This window comes from Mytilus californianus, unplaced genomic scaffold, assembly GCF_021869535.1.
Source record: "Mytilus californianus isolate M0D057914Y unplaced genomic scaffold, xbMytCali1.0.p SCAF_4, whole genome shotgun sequence".
Classification (NCBI taxonomy): domain Eukaryota; kingdom Metazoa; phylum Mollusca; class Bivalvia; order Mytilida; family Mytilidae; genus Mytilus; species Mytilus californianus.
In genome coordinates, this window is record NW_026262690.1 from 21,828,432 (window position 1) to 21,849,705 (window position 21,274).

Consider the following 21,274-nt stretch of genomic DNA (forward strand, 5'->3'; position numbering starts at 1 on the left):
TCACTACGGAAACAAAATTAACTACTCCGATGTGATTTATATCCTAAATAGTGTACAGGCTGTTAAAATAATGTTGAATTCTTTTGAGTTAAGTCTTTTGAAACTGGTCTTTATATTTTGTTCTTATGGTGTGCAGTTATACCACTGCCTCCAGATTAAGGGAGGGTTGGGCGCTCCAGACATGTTTAACCCCGACACATCACATTCTTTATGTGCCTGTCCCAACTCAGTAGCTTGTAAATCGGTGGTTGCCGTTGGTTCGTGTCTGTCATATTTGTATTTCGTAAATTATATTGTTATGAATTATGCCGTTAGTTTTCTCGTTTGAATTGTTTCACATTTTGCACATATCAGGCGGGGCCTTTTATAGCTGATTATACGGTATGGGTTTATCTCATGGTTGAAAGCTGTACGGTGACCTATAATTGCTTTTATCCACGTCATTTGATCTCTGGTAGATAGTTGTCTCATAGGCAATCATACCACAGCTCCTTATTGTTATATACTGATTTTTTTCTGATGTATAGGAATAAGAAATAGTTTCTTGGAAGAAATAGTGCAAGAATTGCCTTACCGATCAGGTGGATGAGAAAACATCGCTAAAGCCAGATGAAACATTCAAAGTATCATTTAAAAAAACATTGCGAAAAAAATTATAACAGCCGACAAAAATTATTAGAGAATAAACGCTGCAAAGTGTTACAAAAATAATTAAAGAAAAATCAAAAGTTAACGAACGTAAACTTCCATAAAACCAACAATTTTCGTTTAAAATTTGAAAAAAATTGACATTGAGAAGGATTACGTTAAAGCTTGGTATGATGCAATCTCATTTTACTTTGGAATAATGGAGTTACAGGGAAAATAGGATTAAGGTAAAAAATGTATCTGACAAAGTTTATTTGGATTAACTGGCGTGCAACCGGCCATTAAGCCAATGGTTTTATCAGACAAGTAACTTTTAGATAACTCAATAACAAATTTAAAAAAAATATAGTAAGGACACTGATGTTTTGAGTGATAGAACTTCTTGGGGTCTGATATATTGATATAGTATCAACAAACGTTTTTTTTATTATCAGAAAGTCACATTGCATGAAGTTAGTTCTACCGTAGTTTGTAGTGGACCAGTGAAGATTTCATTTACTTTGGTACATTATTTTCACAAGCAAAATAGTGAGATCTGAATATATATGTTGTAACTGATTGAACTTTATTCCAAATCATCATGATAAAGCAACCGTTATCCTCGTCTCATGGGTTTTTGTGCTTTTAAGAATGCATTGTGACGTCACAATTTCCATTGAAAAAAGCATGCATGGTACGAATTCATATGACGTACGAAAACATATGATCTGACCATATATATATATAAGGAATAAATCGATTTATTTTCTCCTGTACCATTTAGCAAACAGTGTTTTTTTTACATATAGAAATTCACACTAATCCTAATACTTTTTTTACAACATGGTTAAATTTTATAGGCTGCATGATCTTCTCGGGTTTGTTCCGGACGCTCCTTGTACTTTTTAGTGCCACCCAAATAATTTGGTGAATCCGAAACTATGGCTTTGCAGTAAAGTTAGCAGATGACGTTTCCGGTTTGAGTCAGTTTCGAGTTGGAATCGAGAATGTAATTTGAAACGCTGATTACATTAAGTTTCCAGTACGGGCTTCACCATAGCACCATTTAGGAAGAAAGTATATTTCTCTTCTCTAGCTGCAAAGTTTGAAAGGTAAATATATTGCTAAACGCTGCCCGACAAGTACCACATTCCGCTTGTGGAGCAACAAGCGGTTGACTCTTCTGTCGGGTCTCACTAACTAGGATCGGGAACCACAAGAAATAAAAATTTAGCGTCATGAAATCTATATTGCTAGTAATGGCTTTTGTTTACTGTTGGGGTCCCAGTCCCCTATAAAGCTATATTAAACTATGTAACCCTTACCCTAACCCTAACCCTAATTAAGTTATTAAAATGTAACCATGCCCATGGGTGTGAGACAACTCGGACTGTCTACAAAAAAGACTGTCAATAAGTCAATTCTGAACGTCTTTAAAGTCAATTTGGACTGTCTATAAGTCATCTCGGACTGTCTATAATGACGACTGAGCCAACTCAGACATGAACATGATGAAAGTATGAACGGAGAGTTTTGTCTATATAAATGATTTTATGAGTGTCTTCAACAAAAAAGACTGTGTCTGAAGAGAAGTTGGACCATCTATAAGGCAAAGAATTAAAAAAGAGTATTGACCCCCATTTTTGCTAAAAAAAAATGTTTAAAAGGCAACTCCCATTGTTAATTAATTTAATTTAATTATTATGACTGCAGATAAAATGAAATGACATTATAAGAAACAAATATAATAAATAATGAACTCAACTACATGTAATGGATAAATTAAAGTTTGTTTAATGAATTAATGAAGATTGTGTTCAAAATATAGAAGCACCATTATGAAGTAGAAATTAAAATTTACATTAAATCATTTATTGCATATGGCACTTCATTTGCAGATGCAGCAAGGTATAAATGATACGTTTATATGTTAAATAGCCCAAACTCTTTGTTTATACTTTGTTAGAGTTGGCATTATAGACAGACAGAGTTGACTTTAAAAAGAAGGTCCAGGTTGACTTATATAATTGATAGTCTTTCTATGTTGTGATGTTACACTATTGTTTCAGAAAAAAGGTGGAGGTTTGGTACCATTAAAACGTTTAAACCCACTGCATTTGTTTGCGCCTGTCCTAAGTCAGGAATCTGATGTTCAGTAGTTGTCGTTTGTTGATGTGGTGCATAAGTGTTTCTCTTTTCTCGTTTTTTATGTAGATTAGACCGTTGGTTTTCCCGTTTGAATGGTTTTACACTAGTAATTTTTGGGGCCCTTTATAGCTTACTGTTCGGTGTGAGCCAAGGCTCCGTGTTGAAGACCGTACTTTGACTTATAATGGTTTACTTTTTTAAATTTTGTCTTGGATGGAGAGTTGTCTCATTGGCACTCATACCACATCTTCTTATATCTATTTATGTTAAACAAATAATAAAGAAAGAAATTTCAACAAATAAATAAAACTAATTCAACATAGACTTTTTTACTTAAAGTAAGTTATATAATAAATTGATGGAGATAAGTAGAAATTTGAATTCACACTAAACAAATTATTTTGATTATGTTTTGCAAATTTCGCAACATGTAAATGATACTCAATTTTGTAACTGTCATGTAAAACATAACATTTAATCATTTATTATGCGTATTGTTATGCGTTTACTTTTCTACATTGGCTAGAGGTATAGGGGGAGGGTTGAGATCTCATAAACATGTTTAACCCCGCCGCATTTTTGCGCCTGTCCCAAGTCAGGAGCCTCTAGCCTTTGTTAGTCTTGTATTATTTTTAATTTTAGTTTCTTGTGTACAATTTGGAGTTTAGTATGACGTTCATTATCACTGAACTAGTATATATATTTGTTTAGGGGCCAGCTGAAGGACGCCTCCGGGTGCGGGAATTTCTCGCTGCATTGAAGACCTGTTGGTGGCCTTCTGCTGTTGTCTGTTCTGTGGTCGGGTTGTTGTCTCTTTGACACATTCCCCATTTCCATTCTCAATTTTATTATCATTATAAACGGTTCAATTTGACTTTATAGATGGTCAGACTTGATTTTACAGATGGTGCGAGTTGAATTTATACATGTAGATGGTCTGAGTTCACTTATTAGTCCATCCAAGTTGACTCAGTCCAAGTTGTCTCCCTGATCCTCAAACCTTAGGCTTACCCTAACCTAGAACATACCCTAACCATAAGTGAACAATTACCCTAAAGTACATTTTTGTACAGGAACCCCTCCAGTAAAAGAAGAACCTATCAATTACTTCAAATAAATAAATATAGAAACATGAATTAAAGTGTTTTTTCAGTCCCTCTTAATTAGTGACAAGAAGCAACATGAAGAAATGTTTAGTGTCAAAAAAGTTTATATTAATACACATGTACATGTATGAGACAGGTGTAAACTGTGAAAGAGGATGAATTCTGTATTACAAATTTTATTTTCATTGTATTGTTGTCATTATCATATATTTTGTGGCTATTTAAAGTACATGTAAGTACCCAATCTCTGTTATTGCCAGGTTGTCAAAATACAGGCCTTTGCATATTGAATAGAAACAATACCATGATAAAGTAAAACATATGATAGTATCACACATTTTGAAAGATGGATCATATTGCAACTTATAATCAGTCTTCAAAATTAGCCAGTGGTTTGATGCCGTAGGCCAGTAAAATCGGACTCGGGCTTGTAAAAATTTCGAAACCAGGAGCCTGACGTCTTGTGTAAAATAAGTATCCACTTGTATGTTTTTTTCTTTATAAATATATAAATATTAAAATTAAACGTGTTATCATCCATGCAAAATTTCTGCTCTCATGTCTTTACATAAACATCTCCATGTAATGGGAACACTCCATATTCGCGGCTTTTGTCATTAATGGCTGGCCTGGGGCCCTGCAAGAGAGGTTCTGAAAGCTTTTACAAATAGCGCCAATTACACCCAGACGATTTTAAGGCATGCTAAAGGAAGAGCTTTTTTCCAATCACAAGCGATTTTGGGATACACTAAAGGAAGAGCTTTTTATCTGATCACACACAAAAATTTCCTATTTTTAGTTATTTTTTTTTGTGGAAAAAAAGGTAAGGGTCAGAGCCTACAAATAATGGTCAGTCAGACGACCTGTACATGTCTATTTTAAAAAAAAAAATTTTGCCTCAATACAATCTTGACTAGTTATGGAAAAGGGTTTGATGGTGAAGAAGAAAACGATGATGAGCATTATATTTTGGAAAGAGATATAGACTTTTTTCTGTAGTGTTATATGAGAGAATAAATGTTAAATTGTGCCTTGTTATAATGTTATTTTAAACATCAAATTTCATTAGCCGTAAAATTCTTCAAAGATTCTTCTAAAGAATATTGTTTTTTTATAAGGCTTTATGTAAATTGATGCCAATGTCTTAAGTATAGTTTAATCCTCCTTCATCCGCCTGTGAATCTCATCATTTATTTTTTTTTTCCTCATGTAATCACTGATCTCAATAAAAGACTGTCAATGTAGAAATTTGTTTCCTTTTTCCTTTAGAATTTCAGAAAATGAATACCGCAATAAAAGAACAAGGAGAAATGTCTTATCCAAGGCTGAATACTGAGAGTGATACCACATTAGAGAAACCAGATCTGGAACAACTCAGACATGATAGATTGGAAAGGAACATTGAAGTTATGAAGGTACAATTTACATATTCACATTTTTTTACCTGGTCAATAGCTGTCCTTCTGATAGACCTTGGGTAGAAAACATCAAAGTTTTCTTGGCTATAATGAAAGGGAATAATTTTATATTTGGTTTGCAAATTGAAAAGGTTGAGTTGTAGCTTGTAAGTAATTTTTAGATCTGCCCTGCATCTACTTCTTGTTTGCCAATAGTTTGAAATTTCTATCTATTGAACACAACAACTTTGGTCCCAACCTGGTATTGATCTTGTTTATATTAGATATAGTTCTTCTTCACAATGTTCATTTCTCTACATGTTTATAGTATATGTGGAATTTTTTTATGCCCCGTCTGAAGGCAATGTGGGCATTAAGTGTGACCCTTGACCGTCCTATCTGTCCATCCGTATTTCCTTCCATCCGTCTCATTTTTGTTTCTGCACTTTAACTTTAGTATCCCTCCTCCAAATTTATGAAACTTATACACAATGCTAAGAACCAATACTCGCAGACAGAGTTCTAATTTGGGTAGGGAAACACTTACCGTTCTAGAGTTATGATCCTTTATAACTAAGAAAATTGCAAATTATTCGTTTCCAATCTCTTTCTTTAGTTTGCCTAATGCAAATTTTATGAAACTTGTACACAATGCCAAGAACCACAACACGCAGACAGAGTTAGAATTTGGACAGTGAGTCATTTGCAGTTCTAGAGTTATGCCCCTTTTTAACTTGGAAAATTGCAAATTTTTCAGTTTCTACACTCTAACTTAAGCTGTTCATATCCAGATTTTATGAAACTCATTGACATTGCTAAGAACAACATTGTACAACACACAGACAAAGTTTGAATTTGGGCAGTGAGTCTTTGAATGTTCTAGAGTAATGCTCTTTTTTAACTTGGAAAATTGCAAAGCTTGAGTGGGGGAATTCGTGTCCTCCATTGAAAATTTATTCTATCCTACAACCCATTTACGCATGTTCATGTGTATCTGGGTATCATTGTTATTAATGATGTTTTCTGCTGATATTTAATATAAAACAATTTTCTAGTTGGAAAAAAAATCTGATAAATATATGAATATATTGTCCAATGTTTCCCCCTCTCCCCAAAAGCAAAACAATAAAATGTTGATAAAGTTGATTATGGATTATCTCCCTTACACTATGAAGAAGAAGAAGAAGAATATTTTATTTCCAATTATGGGAACATTACAACATCAATAATTTTCACAATACAATACAAACAATGAAATAAAAAACATAAAAAAAACAAAATAAAGAACAATTTAAGTTCTTAAAGTAATATATAGATAAAGAACCTATAATTTTAAATATGTAATGCATTATAATGCAAGTGTGATTTTTTCAAAATGACAAAGATTTAAAGGGATGACTTAAATAAATACAATTATATATAGAGTGCAATACAGACTCAAAGGATAGTACATCTAGATGTCAATTAAGTCTTGAACAACACATCTCACAGTGGTAGTTTTATCCAAATAAAGAAAACGTCAAGAAGAATAAAAGATCAGTTTCACATGCCTGGGGACCAAATAACATGAAAATTTGATAATTCTTTGAATTCTAAACCATTTTTATACGACAGCAAAAATTAAGAAATTTTTTGGTCGAATATTGGTATCACGTTGTCGTCGTCAGCGTCGTCCGAAGACAGATGGTTTCCGGATGATAACTTTAGTATAAGTAAATAGAAATCAATAAAATTTTAACACAAGGTTTATAACCACTAAAGGAAGGTTGGGATTGATTTTGGGGGTTATGGTTCCAACTGTTTAGGAATTAGGGGCCAAAAAAGGGGTCCAAATAAGCATTTTTGTAGTTTCCAGACAATAACTTGTGATAAAGTGTATGAATCTCTCTGAAATTATACCACAAGTTTCCATTCTACAAGGGGGTGGTTAGGATTGACTTTGGGGGGTTATAGCTCAAACCATTTAGGAATTAGGGGCAAAAAAAGGGCAATTGAGACAATTTAAAAGCAGTGTAAGGGAGGTACATGTAATCCAAATCAAAATCAAAATCAATTTAAATAACCATGTTTGATTACCTCCCTTACACTGCTTGTAAATTTTGTATTAAGAAATGATGATTGTCTGAGATACTGACCATAACTTGAGGGAAAGAATTATTTTTTTTTAATAAGGGAAAGGGGGGAGGTGAAAAAAATTGGAGGGGGCAATTTTTCTCATTTCAGATTTCAGAAATTAAAAGAAAATTTCTTCAAATATTTTTTTTGGGGGGTTAATATTCAACAGCATAGTGTATTGCACAAACACAAAAAAACTGGGTAATTTTTTTTTTTTGGGGGGGGGGGGGGTCAATTTGCATAGTGTATTGCACAAAAGCAAAAAATTGAATATAAATTCAATTCATATAACCAATTTGAAGTTCTTTGACTACAGTTATTCTGTGTCAGAAACCTATTATATGTCAAAATTTGATTACAATCCAAATTCAGACCTGTATCAAGCGTGAATGTTGTGTCCATTTTGGCCCCAACTTTTCAGGGTTGGACATCTGCGGTCGTATCCAGCTGTGATCAGCGAAGCAATTTATTTATTATGCTGAGCAGCGACTAACTTTAGTTTGCCTCAGCTAAATGTTATGAAACTTATACACAATGCTTATTACCACAAAACACAGATAAAGTTTGAATTTGGGTTGCATCACTTTTACTGTTCTTGAGTTATGTCCCTTTATAATGTCATATGCAAGTGGGGGCATCATCTGTGTCCCATGGACACATTATCCATTTATTTTCTCTCTTATTAATTGTTTAATTTTTTCATAATCAGTGTGTTGTATGCTTGTACTTAGCTTTCTTGGTCAAATTTCCCTGATCTCGTGATCTATGGTTTTGCAATGGGGACCAAAGGCTTTTTTCCTCCTTGGTAATTTGTTCTATTCAATGCTCATCTTTCTCCAAAAAACTTTCTTTTTTATTTTTATACTTTTTTGTCTAATTCATTATCTTTCTCGATAATTGAAAACAAAATAAAAAGTTTAACTTCATGTTGTTGTCAATAAGTGACAAAAATACATAGGTTATTAAAATCTATTTCGTTTCAACAAAAAATTATATGTATATATGATAAATGATGGCTAAGCTGTCTTAAAAATTATCACTGCAAGCTGATATCATAATGTCATTTAATACCACTTGAAAGTGTCCTTAATTACATTGTATGTCAAAATGTCAGCTTAACGAAAGGGGTTGACTATTGGATAGTCTTTCTTGAAGTGTTTCTTCAGCCAAGACATTGTACTGGTAATTGATTGCAATCAGTTTCCTTTATATCCTTGGCTTCTGAATATGATAATCAAATTTATGTGAAATTTATTTTCTGTGCAATAGATGAGGGTTATATTTAAAGTCAATTTTTGAATTGCAATAAATGTATTTCATACCATCTTGCACTTCTAAGATTACATGTAAGATGCTCAATAAATAGGAAAAATTGTAATAAAAGAGTTGTTTCAATATGTATTTTCTAATTTTTCAATATCTATTTCCAAATTTTTCAGTATGTGTTTTCTTATTTTTATAAGGACTATGTATCTCACACAAGTTACATTGTCCCTTATCATTGCTTATTGTCAAAATACTGGAAAATTATAAAAATGAATTGAGTAAGTGGGGGTTTATTGAATCTTCCTTCTATGAGTTATTAAATATTAAATTAGCAAGTACAAATATACGTATTGCACTGCAATTCACAGATTTATCTCCCAAAATCCTCCTGTTAAATACTCAATCATACTTTTTTACTGTCTGTCTTTTTTAATATTTTTATTATAATGATAGGAAAACTATCTATTTTATTGTTATATTTAAATTTGTCAGAACCATTCAGCATTTATACTAAGTTGTAAACCGGGATATGTTTTTAAATTGGAAGTAAATTAATTAAAAAACCAACACTAAAACAACTCAATGGAGTCACCTTCATTAATATAAAATGTATCTAATTAATTTTTGCTTTGTTGCACGATGTACAAAACCAGTTTAAAGTATGGTGATGTTAGGCAGGGAAAAATGGGTATTTAATTAGTGTGATCAAATCCTTCAGTTTTTAACTCGGATCCCTGAAACTCCAAAGAAAGATTGCACACATATGGAAGTTATTCACCTGCTCTTGTGAAATTGTGTAAACATTTTTTCCCGGTTTTCCCAATTTTATATTTCCATATAAACAATTGTTTAAGAAAATTCTGTGCAACCTGACCATGTGAGTCTTTCGTTCTATTCTAAATTGAGTTATCCAGCAGCAACATAAATATATTTGTTATCTCCAGCATCAATCAAAATACAACTGGAATCAGGTTTGATTGTGATGCCACTCACTTGTACACGGTTTTGTTGGAATTAGAAAATTGATGTGTCAAAGAAGAGCATCATATAAAGATATTAATGTGTCAATATAATGAAAGAGACTAAATGTTATCTGTGTAAACAGGCAAAGAATTATAAAAGGTTGTTTAATGATTCATATCTTTAAAGTAATGTTTTGTTTTTTAGGCATTTAACCCTGCAATTACTAAAGCACTTTTTCCTGGAGTAAGTATAATACAGATAAGGTTGTAAAAAGGAATTCCAAATATGGGATGGGGAATATATAGTCCTATGTCAATATCATGTAAGATCATAGAGGGTAAAGAAAGTTTTTGTAGAAAATTGTTTGGCTTCATTAATTAATTGCTTCCTTTCTGTAACTAAAATTTGAAAAGGAAACTACTTTCATGTTTTTGAAATTTGTACATCATTTTTGTCATGAGCAAAAATATAATAACACAAGATCTTAGACAAAAACCTGCCACACCTGTTGTTAATGTGGTTGGTATAAATGAAGATAAGATGAAATGACAGTTTGAACTTTTATGACATTAACTTAAGCTCTATCTATAGCATTCAGATCTTTCTCAGCCCACCTGACTCACAAAACCAGTGTGAACTGTTGTGTCCATCATCTAGATCTGTTGACTATCCAATAAATTTTCACAATTCCATCATATAAAACTTGAGCCAATTTAGAACAAACCTAGCTTGAGTAACATATACATGTATATGTAAACTGAAGTCTTTTTAAAAATTCACATTTCTGTCAAATTTGATGAGAAATATGGCTGTCAGAGATGATAATTGATTCTAATGGGTCAAATTTCTTGTTCTCTGAAAGTAAAGGTTAAATCTTTTGAAATTTTATAGCAGTGATAATTTGGAGATTCTTTACAAAGTTTTCAAAATTCCTGCTGCTATGACAAACATGCAGCATTGATGCCACAGATTTCATAGAACCATAAATTAGTTACTGTAAATTCAGAAATTATTGCGTGCATTTATTATTGCGATTTTGTCATTTTAGACTAAAATGCGATTTTAACTTTTGCGATATTGAGAAAACTCCTGTTTAATTCTTAAAAAAAATTTCAAAATGCGAGTTCAAATTATTGCGATTATAACCCTGTCGCATTTTTCGCAATAACTTCTGAATTTACAGTACCTGTTTCGCTGGAGCTTCGTGTATGATATTCAACAAACTTATCAATAGTAATACATTTATTAAGGTATTTTATAAAAAAAAAGCACTTCATTTCATTAAGATCAGTTAGATGCTGTTCTTGAGAAAAACTTGAAAGGAAAAAGTATTTACATATCTTTGTTTGTCAGATATTCTTTTCATGATAACTGTAAAAGTAAAAGAGTTTAAAAATACTCATAAGAAATTTTCTATATTTAGGATCAATTTTACATGTTCCATTTGCAAACAAAATGTTCATGTAAATCATATAAATCATCCTTTTATATTATACCTCTCATAGTAAATTCAAGCGATATCTTTTAAAACTATATAACTAGATGTTACTGGAGAGTGAATACATAACTTCTTGCTACCTGATAAAAGCATCAGTGAGACTTCTGAATGCTTCCTGTCTTCATAACTTTATTATGATGGTCTAATGAACTTTTATTCATTCCAGTAAATACTGCATGTTCAGTAAAAAATTAAGCAACTTTATGAAACATTTGTTTCTTTAATCTTTCAGGAGAAGAAAGAAGAAAACTGTTTAGAGCACTGTGCAACATGCATACAGAGGCATTTCAGGGGCTACCAGGGGAGAAAAAAATATGTTGAGCTACTGTACCAACAGTTTTCTCAGGTAATTAACTTGATAACATTATAAAAGTTCAATCCTGTACTGTCAAACTCACATCAATTAAAAAAATATAAAGATATATATAGCAGAAATTATCAAAAATTCATATTAAACATAGCACATGACTTATTTACCCATAAGAAATTTGCTTTTCAGTAAAAAAAGAGTCTATTTTTTCTATTAAACAAAACATAGTGTATGTAATCTGCTTTTGAAATGAATAAAAAGATAAAAGGGGTAAATATAAACAAGAGACCAAAGACATTATATAAATAAGATGTGGGATGATTGCCAATGAGAGAACTCTCCACAAAAGACCAAATGACACAGAAATTAATAACTATAGGTCACCGTACGGCCTTCAACAATGAGTAAAACCCATAACGCATAGTCAACTATAAAAGGCCTCAAAATGACAAATGTAAAACTAAGCAAACGAGAAAACTAATGGCCTGATTTATCTACAAAATAATGAACGAAAAACAAATATGATATACAACAACAAACAACAACCACTGAATTACAGGCTCCTAACTTGGGACAGGCACATACAGAATGTGGTGGGGTTCACACAGTTAACCAAGAATTGATATCTAGGTTCACAGTCAAGCCTTCACAATATCATGATAATAAATTCTATTTTTGCACTTTTAAGGAGATGTTTTAATCAAATTATACTTGCATAGAAAAAATTTATCTGTTTATTAGTTGAACTAGTTTGTTGTAATATGCAAGTACTTTAAGGTTAATACTTTTTCCACTGTTATTTCTTTTAAAGATGTTGCTTTAAGTTACAATCTGATGAATATGAAGTAAATGTCATTTTTGATTAGTTTCACTATTATCCTAGCTAAGTGGGAGACCACTTGAGCACTATAAATATATCTTATCCATTCACATACCTTAATGTACATATCCCATGCCAATAGCTAATTCTCAATAATTTTGATATATTATGACAACACTCTATTCCTTATTCCCAAAGGAATTTATTCCCTTCAAAATTTATCATTTAGTAGTTAATTCTTTGTTATTTTTGCAATATTTAAAAACTGTTCGATAAAAGTTACCGGTAGGTATAAATAAAGATTTAAAATCTAGCTTAGTCTTATTAACTGTAAACTAATTTGTTTTTAGAGATATGGAAATAATTCTCAACTTGAATTCCTTTGACAGGATTTTGGAAATATTAGGAGTCTGCTTAAGATTACCTTATTTATATATATATACATGTATCTCTGATTTCAGCAAGAACAAGAAAGATTTGAAAAGATAATGCGGCAAACAGAAGAAGGAGAATTGTTAGTTGAAAAGTAAGTTGTGTAATTTTAAGTTAATAAAACAGTATATTCAATAGAAACAGAACCAATTCATAAAGAAAGCTGTGTAATTGTACATCTTTGGTTGGACTTAAAATGTTAAATATGCTGAATTGGAATACCAGACAAATCTGTCCAAAATACCATATTTTTGGGAAAAGATGACTTTTCAGTACCAGTTGATGATAACGACTTTGAAACTATTTGCAAGGTTTAAGTTAAGTGTATATATTGCCCTTCCAGAATGCAGAAGTATAAAAGAAGGCCTGTTGGCACAACTTGTCACAATAATCCCAATCTGCTCTCTTGTGTTTTATGCTCAGCCGTATTATTTGTCCTATACCTTTATGCTTGTTAAAAGAATTCAAAAAGCTGGTTAAGATTAGGGATCTAGCTGGAGGAACTGCAGAAACAAATCTGCCAGTTTTTGTCAATGAAATAAGTCCCTATCTGTAGTTTTGTTTTTGTCTCAACGATATTGATAACTTACATTCAGCCCATGCTTTTTGACGCTATCAATCATAAAAATGGAAATTTGAAGAACAAATTAACATTTGATCTTTTTGTCTTGTCTATGATCAAGGTCAAGACTTATTGATTCTGCAGTCTTTTATCATGACTTCTGTACATGTGTTGTCAACATTAAGGGTCAGTTTGTGGTTAATCTGATAAATGAACTTCATTGAATTTCACAAAGCTTGGACAGAAGCTTCTTCATAACAAAAAGATATCTCCCAGAGCAAAGTTTTTTATTTTTTTTAATCTATTTTTCTGTATTTCACTGATCAATGAACCACTAGTATTTATACACCCGTTTACGGGACATATTATGGTTTACCTCCATCTGTCCATCCGTCTGTCCGTCTGTCGTCAACATGTCGTACATGAACTCAAAAACGATTTAACCAATTTGCATAAAACTTTGGTGAATTGTTTATATCTATTGACGTGAGCTCCCTTTCGTTTTTTATAAATTTTAGATTTTACGTCTCCGAGTTATGGGGTTTTATTCATTAAAAAAAGGGGGATTTTCCAGTTTTCGGACATAACTCAAGAATGCTTTCACCAACTTGCAAGAAATTGTGGTGAATTGTTTATATCTATTGACATGAGCTCCCTTTCAATTTTTATATATTTTAGATTTTACGTTTCCGAGTTACAGGGTTTTATTCATAAAAAAAGGGGGATTTTCCAGTTTTCGGACAAAAAATCAAAAATGCTTTCAGCAGTTTTTATGAAACTTTGGTGAATTGTTTATATCTATTGATGTAAGCTCCGTTTATTTGGGTGTTAACATACCATTTTTACACTGACTGCGGCAGTCAGAGGGGTGATACAGGGTTATGTAGAACCCATTTCCAATTTTTTCAGATCCAAACTCCTTTTTCAGCACATTCACACACTAAATTTTTTTTTATTTTCATTTTTTTAATTATATATATTAGGTCAGATAGTGTGTTCCCAAGTGCATTTTGATTAAAATCATCGCTTGCATAAGTTTGAGAACATCCCTGAAACAAGGCAAAGATAGACACACATCAATGACATCATTCATGACCTGTAAACTATTGAATTTATCAGCACTCAGTAATTTATCAATATGCAAGGGTTAATTTCTTTAATGATAGTCCATTCCTACAACTTTCAATACCAAAAATTCAGTAAAGCCAGGTGTTAAATATTTATGTTCTTGTTTTCCGAATTAGAAAAAGGTTGATATACCTCAAGTGAATACATATCATCATTCACCAGATATATATATGAAGGACTCAGAACCGTGATGGTACTCTGAACCGCGATGGTCACGCTGAAGTGCGATGGTCCACGCTGAAGTGCGATGGTTAACACGCTGAAGTGCAATGGTGGCATTGTGACGTTAACTTTGTTGATAGCTACGCTGAAGAACGATGGTCTGCCTGTGACATTGAGTATAAAAGCAAAATAGACATGAGCTGTTTGAATGAAATACATGTTACATCATTAAAGGAGCAACTATTTAACTTCAAGGGGGTGTATGGTTTTTTGTCTGAGTCAGAAAATTAGCAAAGCGCTAACATTTATTTTAGTTTAAAATTAAAATTTAACACTATAAGGTATTGGGAAAATCTGGATTCAGAATATTTTTTTTGTCAGTTGCCTAAGATTTGACAACAGTAGTTGCTAGCCTCGCATTTGGAAGATCTTTTAATTTCTGTTCAGGTCAAACCAAAGACTTTAAATTTTGATTTTTTTTAATCTAATTTTAAATTTGCCAATGCTCCGATTAGCACTAAGTAGTATGGGTTCAGAAAATAGGGTGTTAAAGGGCGAAATCAAAAAAAATATTCAGCTTGTAGGTCTATATAATAGTACTAAGCAGGGTCCATCTCATTTTATCAAATATTATGACAAAACTTAGAAATTGCTCACAACAATTATTCATCCATTTATATATACACTACCAGGAATTTATACAGTGTTTAAATGTACTTGGCGTTTTTTACTTCGTGGACACTGTTCCGACATAAGGTTTACTTTGTGGTATACCTGATGTCGGAACAGTGACCAAAAACACCAAGTACATTTATGCTTGACTAATAGCGAAACTTGTCAATTATTCCAAGAAAGACTTAGTTGAGGATGATAAATTGGGAAGTACACGTTGGGACCAGTCATGTTAATTTCGGCCTAACATGTTGTAGACAATTAACACTGTAACCACAATAGAATAAGACTAGAGCGACGGTGTTATTACAAATCTGGATTTATCTCGGAAATAAAACAACATTATATCAACTTGATATAACAAAAACATTGCTAATGCTAGCAATTATTTTTTTTTATTAAGTTGTCCACATAAAATCACCTGACGTTTACTTAAAGATAAATCAAATTTAATATTTAGATCAATATAATTTATCTTGCAAAAAGTTTGCGGCATAATTCCGAACACTGGTAAGCCCATTTGCTGACCGTTCATCTTTCAGCCGCTTTGCGCCCCATGATTTGCCTCCACATGCAATGCTCAAAACTTGAAACGTTCGTTACTTTCTTTTTCCCTTCCTTTCCTTTGTTAGCATGAAACCTTCATCTACAACCCTATCCTCCTGCCTGTGAATCCATGTTGTATTTGAAAACATCACAATATTCAAACGTCATGCTAAACCATCACACCTCAGCGAAAGGACCATCGTACTTCGGCCTGGACCATTGCACTTCAGCGTGACCATCGTACTTCAGTGTCCCCATTGCACCTCTGAGTCCTACATATATATTCATTTTCATTTGTTCTCAACTTGAAAAAGTCATTTCTTTACATCACATAAAGTCAAATTAATGTTTCAAAACTGAAGTAGATCCACAAATCCACTGAGGTATAAATCATCAATATCATTAAAATACCTGACAAGAAAATGGAACATATGAAGCATTTTATAACAAAACAAAACTGATAACAGCTAGAATGGCATTAATAACTGCAAATGCACTTGTTTATTGGTAACTTGGGTATGTCTTGCTGACTGATATTCTCTTAATCACTGTATGCTTCATCCTCATATTCCCACATTAGTTGTCTGGAATAGATTGAAACACTGTTATAGCCATACGACAGTAAAACAATACTTTACAGAAGCTAAATGTTATAATAAGTGGACAGAAAAATAAAATAAAGTTTTAAACACTGTCTGATATATGTTATTCAACATTTGCCTCATTTTAAATGATGTAGATAGTTCATTTCTGACAGGTTAGGGATTATTTTGACCTAAATATGATTCTCAATGCTTGGATTTCTTGCAAGAAGTTATTCTATGACCTTCATCTATTTTTATACGACCGCAAAAAAATTTTGTGGTCGTATATTGGTATGACGTTGGCGTCCGGTGTCGTCGTCGTCGTTGTCCGAAGACACATTGGTTTTCGCACTCTAACTTTAGTTTAAGTGAATGGATCTCTATGAAATTTTACCATAAGGTTCAATACCACAAAAGGAAGGTTGGGATTGATTTTGGGGGTTATGGTACCAACAGTTAAGGAATTAGGGGCCAAAAATTAGCATTTTTGTAACTTCCAGACATAACTTGTGTGTTAGTGTATGGATCTCTCTGACATTGTACCACAAGGTTCCATATCACAAAGGGAATGCTTGGATTGATTTTGAGGGTAATTGCCTCAAAATTTTAGGAATAAGGGGCTAAAAAAGGGGCAAAAAAACAAGCATTTTTCTAGTTTCATGACAATAACTTGTGTGTAAGTCTATGGATCTTTCTGAAATTGTACTACAAGGTTCCATATCACAAAGGGAAAGCTGGAATTGAGTTTGGGAGTAATTGTCCAAAACATTTAGGAATAAGGGGCCAAAAATAAGCATTTTTCTAGTTTCCAGACAATAACTTGTGTTCAAGTGTATGGATCTCTCTGAAATTGTACTGCAAGGTTCCATATCACAAAGGGAATGTTTGGATTGATTTTGGGGGTAATTGCCCCCAAATTTTAGGAATTAGGGGCAAAAAACAAGCATTTTTCTAGTTTCATGACAATAACTTGTGTGTAAGTCTATGGATCTTTCTGAAATTGTACTACTAGGTTCCATATCACAAAGGGAAAGCTGGAATTGAGTTTGGGGGTAATTGCCCCAAACGTTTAAGAATAAGGGGCCAAAAAGGGGCCAAAAATAAGCATTTTTCTAGTTTCCAGACAATAACTTGTGTTCAAGTGTATGGATCTCTCTGAAATTATACTGCAAGGTACCATACCACAAAGGGAAGACTGGGATTGATTTTGGGGGTAATTGCCTCAAAATTTTAGGAATTTGGGGCCAAAAAGGGGCAAAAAACAAGCATTTTTCTAGTTTCAGGACAATAACTTGTGTGTAAGTGAATGGATCTTTATGAAATTGTACTACAAGGTTCCATATCACAAAGGGAAAGCTGGGTTTGAGTTTGGGGGTAATTGCCCTAAATGTTTAGGAATATGGGGCCAAAAAGGGGCCAAAAAACAAGCATTTTTGTCGAGCCTGCGACTTTTGTTGCAGAAAGCTCGACATAGGGATAGTGATCCGGCGGCGGTGGCGGCTACTGCGGCGGCGGCGTTAGCTAACTTCTTAAAAGCTTTATATTTTAGAAGGTGGAAGGTCTGGATGTTTCATACTTTGTATATGGATGCCTCATGTTATGAAGTTTCCGTCAGTCACATGTCCAATGTCCTTGACCTCATTTTCATGGTTCAGTGACTACTTGAAAAAAAAGTTAAGATTTTTTGTAATGTTAAATTCTCTCTTATTATAAGTAATAGGATAACTATATTTGGTATGTGCGTACCTTGCAAGGTCCTCATGCCCGTCAGACAGTTTTCACTTGACCTCAACCTCATTTCATGGATCAGTGAACAAGGTTAAGTTTTGGTGGTCAAGTCCATATCTCAGATACTATAAGCAATAGGTCTAGTATATTCGGTGTATGGAAGGACTGTAAGGTGTACATGTCCAACTGGCAGGTGTCATCTGACCTTGACCTCATTTTCATGGTTCAGTGGTTATAGTTAAGTTTTTGTGTTTTGGTCTGTTTTTCTTATACTGTATGCAATAGGTCTACTATATTTGGTGTATGGAATGATTGTAAGGTGTACATGTCTAGCGGGCAAGTGTCATCTGACCTTGACCTCATTTTCATGGTTCAGTGGTCAAAGTTAAGTTTTTGAGTTTTGGTCTTTTTTTCTAATACTATATGCAATAGTTCAACTATATTTGGTGTATGGAAATATTTTATGATCTATTTGTCAGTCACGCAGGTTTTATTTGACCTTGACCTCATTTTCAAGGTTCATTGCTCAGTGTTAAGTTTTTGTGTTTTGGTCTGTTTTTCTTAAACTATAAGCAATAGGTCAACTATATTTGTTGTATAGAAGAATTGTTAGCTGTACATGCCTGCCTAGCATGGTTCATCTGACCTTGACCTCATTTTCATGGTTCATTGGTCAATGTTTAGTTTACTTGGTTAATGTTAAGTTTATGTGACAATTGTAATAAAGCTTTATATTTAGGACTATCAACATAATATCAATGATTAGTAAAGAAGGCGAGACATTTCAGTGTGTGCACTCTTGTTCTAGTTTCCAGACAATAACTTGTGTTCAAGTGTATGGATCTCTATGAAAGTGTACTGCAAGGTACCATACCACAAAGGGAAGGCTTGGATTGAGTTTGGGGGTGATGAATCATAAGGGGGTTAAAAAAAAATTGGGGGGGGGATTTTTTTTTCCTTTTTTTTTCTTTAAAATTTTCCATTTTAAATTGGTTATTTCTGATTTATGTATAAAAGCAAATAATAATGATATGGTTTGAATAGGTAAATTAAAAATTTTTAAGTTCTTAGACCACATTCATTCTGTGTCAGAAACCTATGCTGTGTCAAATATTTAATCACAATCCAAATTCAGTGCTGACTGTATCAAGCTTGAATGTTGTGTCCATACTTGCCCCAACTGTTCAGGCCCAGCGGAGCATTTTATTATATTGAGTTTTAAGATTAAGTTTTTTGGTTTTGTTTATTTCTTCAACTATCAAACAATCTGTAAACCAAACACTGGTCACTGGTCAACAATAATTCCAAAATGGATTATCTTAAGTGAAATATATTAGATTGGCCAGCATGATATGGTATCTCCTCATCATAACACTTCAGTGTGCAGGTAAGGTTTAGGTAACACATATGACAATGGTATTGGATATATTATATATATTAAGTATAGATACCTTGCACATACAGTTGCCAGACTAAGTAGATGATCTTTAGATGGTTGTAGCCAGGACAAATTATAATTTTATGTGACTAAATCAGTATATTGTACAGCTAGTGATAGAAGGATGTATCATTATTCAGCATGTTTGTTTTTTGTGTGTTTTTTGTTTATTTTCATGTAAGATATATATTCACTACAATTCATATAAACTACAAAAAAATCTATTTGAAATATGTAGCTGTCTATCCCTTAATGCAATTTGCTGTTCGCAAACAATATGTATTTCAATAAACTGCTATCACTTCTTCAATGTGTGGTATATAGTTAGTGTCAATGATTTCTTAAAGTTTGTGATTAGGTCAGTTTAATGCGAACAACTATTAAATGGTTATAATTAGTCAATGATATTTTGTATGCAGTTGTATAAGCATTGGCACATCTCATTTCCAAGGAGATTATTTTGCTCTTTCCCTCAGTCAATCATGATTCATTGACTTTGAAACTACTTCATAGTTTACTTGTAAAAGTTTGTGATTAGGTCAGTTTTATGGGTACAACTTATGATAAGTCAATTATATGCAGTTGTATTAGCATTGGCATGTCTCATATGTACTGAGATTTTTTGGCTCCACACCTTAATTCATGGTTCATTGAATGTTTTGCATAGTTTACCATTAAATTATTGCCATTTTGATTTCAACATTTGCCCTTTACTATCAAAATTACGTACAGGTGAGACATTTCTCTGATTCCTTAAGTTATGATGTTTCCGTCTGTCATATGTCCATTGTCCTTGACCTCATTTTCATGGTTCAGTGACTACTAGAAAATAAAAGTTAAAATTTTTAGTGTTCTTATTTTCTCTCTTATTATGAGTACCGGTAATAGGATTGTGTGTACCTTGCAAGGTTCTCATGCCCGTCAGACAGTTTTCACTTGACTTCAACCTCATTTCATGGATCAGTGAACAAGGTTAATGTTTCGTGGTCAAGTCCATATCTCAGATACTATAAGCAATAGGTCTACTATATTTGGTGAATGGAACGATGGTAAGGTGTACATGTCCAACTGGTTGGTGTCATCTGACCTTGACTTCATTTTCATGGTTCAGTGGTTAAAGTTAAGTTTTTGTGTTTTGGTCTGTTTTTCTAATACTGTATGCAATAGGTCAACTTTATTTGGTGTATGAAAATATTTTACGATGTACATGTCAGTCTGGCATGTTATAATTTAACCTTTACCTCATTTTTACGGTTCATTGCTCAATGTTAAGTTTTTGTTTTTTGATCTGTTTTTCTAATACTATGAGCAATAGGTCACTATGTTTGTCTGGCAATTATTATCTGACCATGACCTCATTTTCATGGTTCATTGGTCAATCTTAAGTTTTCCTGGTTAAGTTTGTTTCTTAGATACAATATGCAATAGGTCAACTACATGTATATTTAAAGCATGTAATGATTGTAAGGTGTACATGTCTGTCTGGCAGGGTTCATCTGACCTTGACCTCATTTACATGGTTCAGTGATCAATGTTAAGTTTTCCTGGTTAAATTTGTTTCTTAGATGATCATGTGCAATAGGTCAACTATATTTAAAGCATATTTGGTGTATGGAATGATTGTAAGGTGCACATGTATTTTCCAGTTTGGTTTATCTGACCATGACCTCATTTTCTTGGATCATGTGTAGTTTATGTGATAGTTGTAGTAAAGCTTTATATTAAGGACTATCAACATAAAATCAATGGTTAGTAAAGAAAGCGAGACATTT

At 32.9% G+C, this 21,274-nt stretch overlaps 1 protein-coding gene across 1 annotated transcript in view; it reads left to right on the plus strand.

Annotated features, from left to right (window-relative positions):
* The first annotated feature begins 1,557 nt into the window (after positions 1-1,557).
* The window catches only part of LOC127737684 (IQCJ-SCHIP1 readthrough transcript protein-like), a 65,476-nt gene continuing 45,759 nt past the window's right edge, over positions 1,558-21,274 (plus strand). Inside the window, exons 1-5 of the mRNA XM_052248536.1 lie at positions 1,558-1,739; positions 5,151-5,296; positions 9,827-9,865; positions 11,353-11,466; positions 12,712-12,776. Coding sequence (XP_052104496.1) covers positions 5,162-5,296; positions 9,827-9,865; positions 11,353-11,466; positions 12,712-12,776 — 353 coding nt within the window. The 5' untranslated portion in view covers positions 1,558-1,739; positions 5,151-5,161. The remainder of the gene's footprint in view (positions 1,740-5,150; positions 5,297-9,826; positions 9,866-11,352; positions 11,467-12,711; positions 12,777-21,274) is intronic.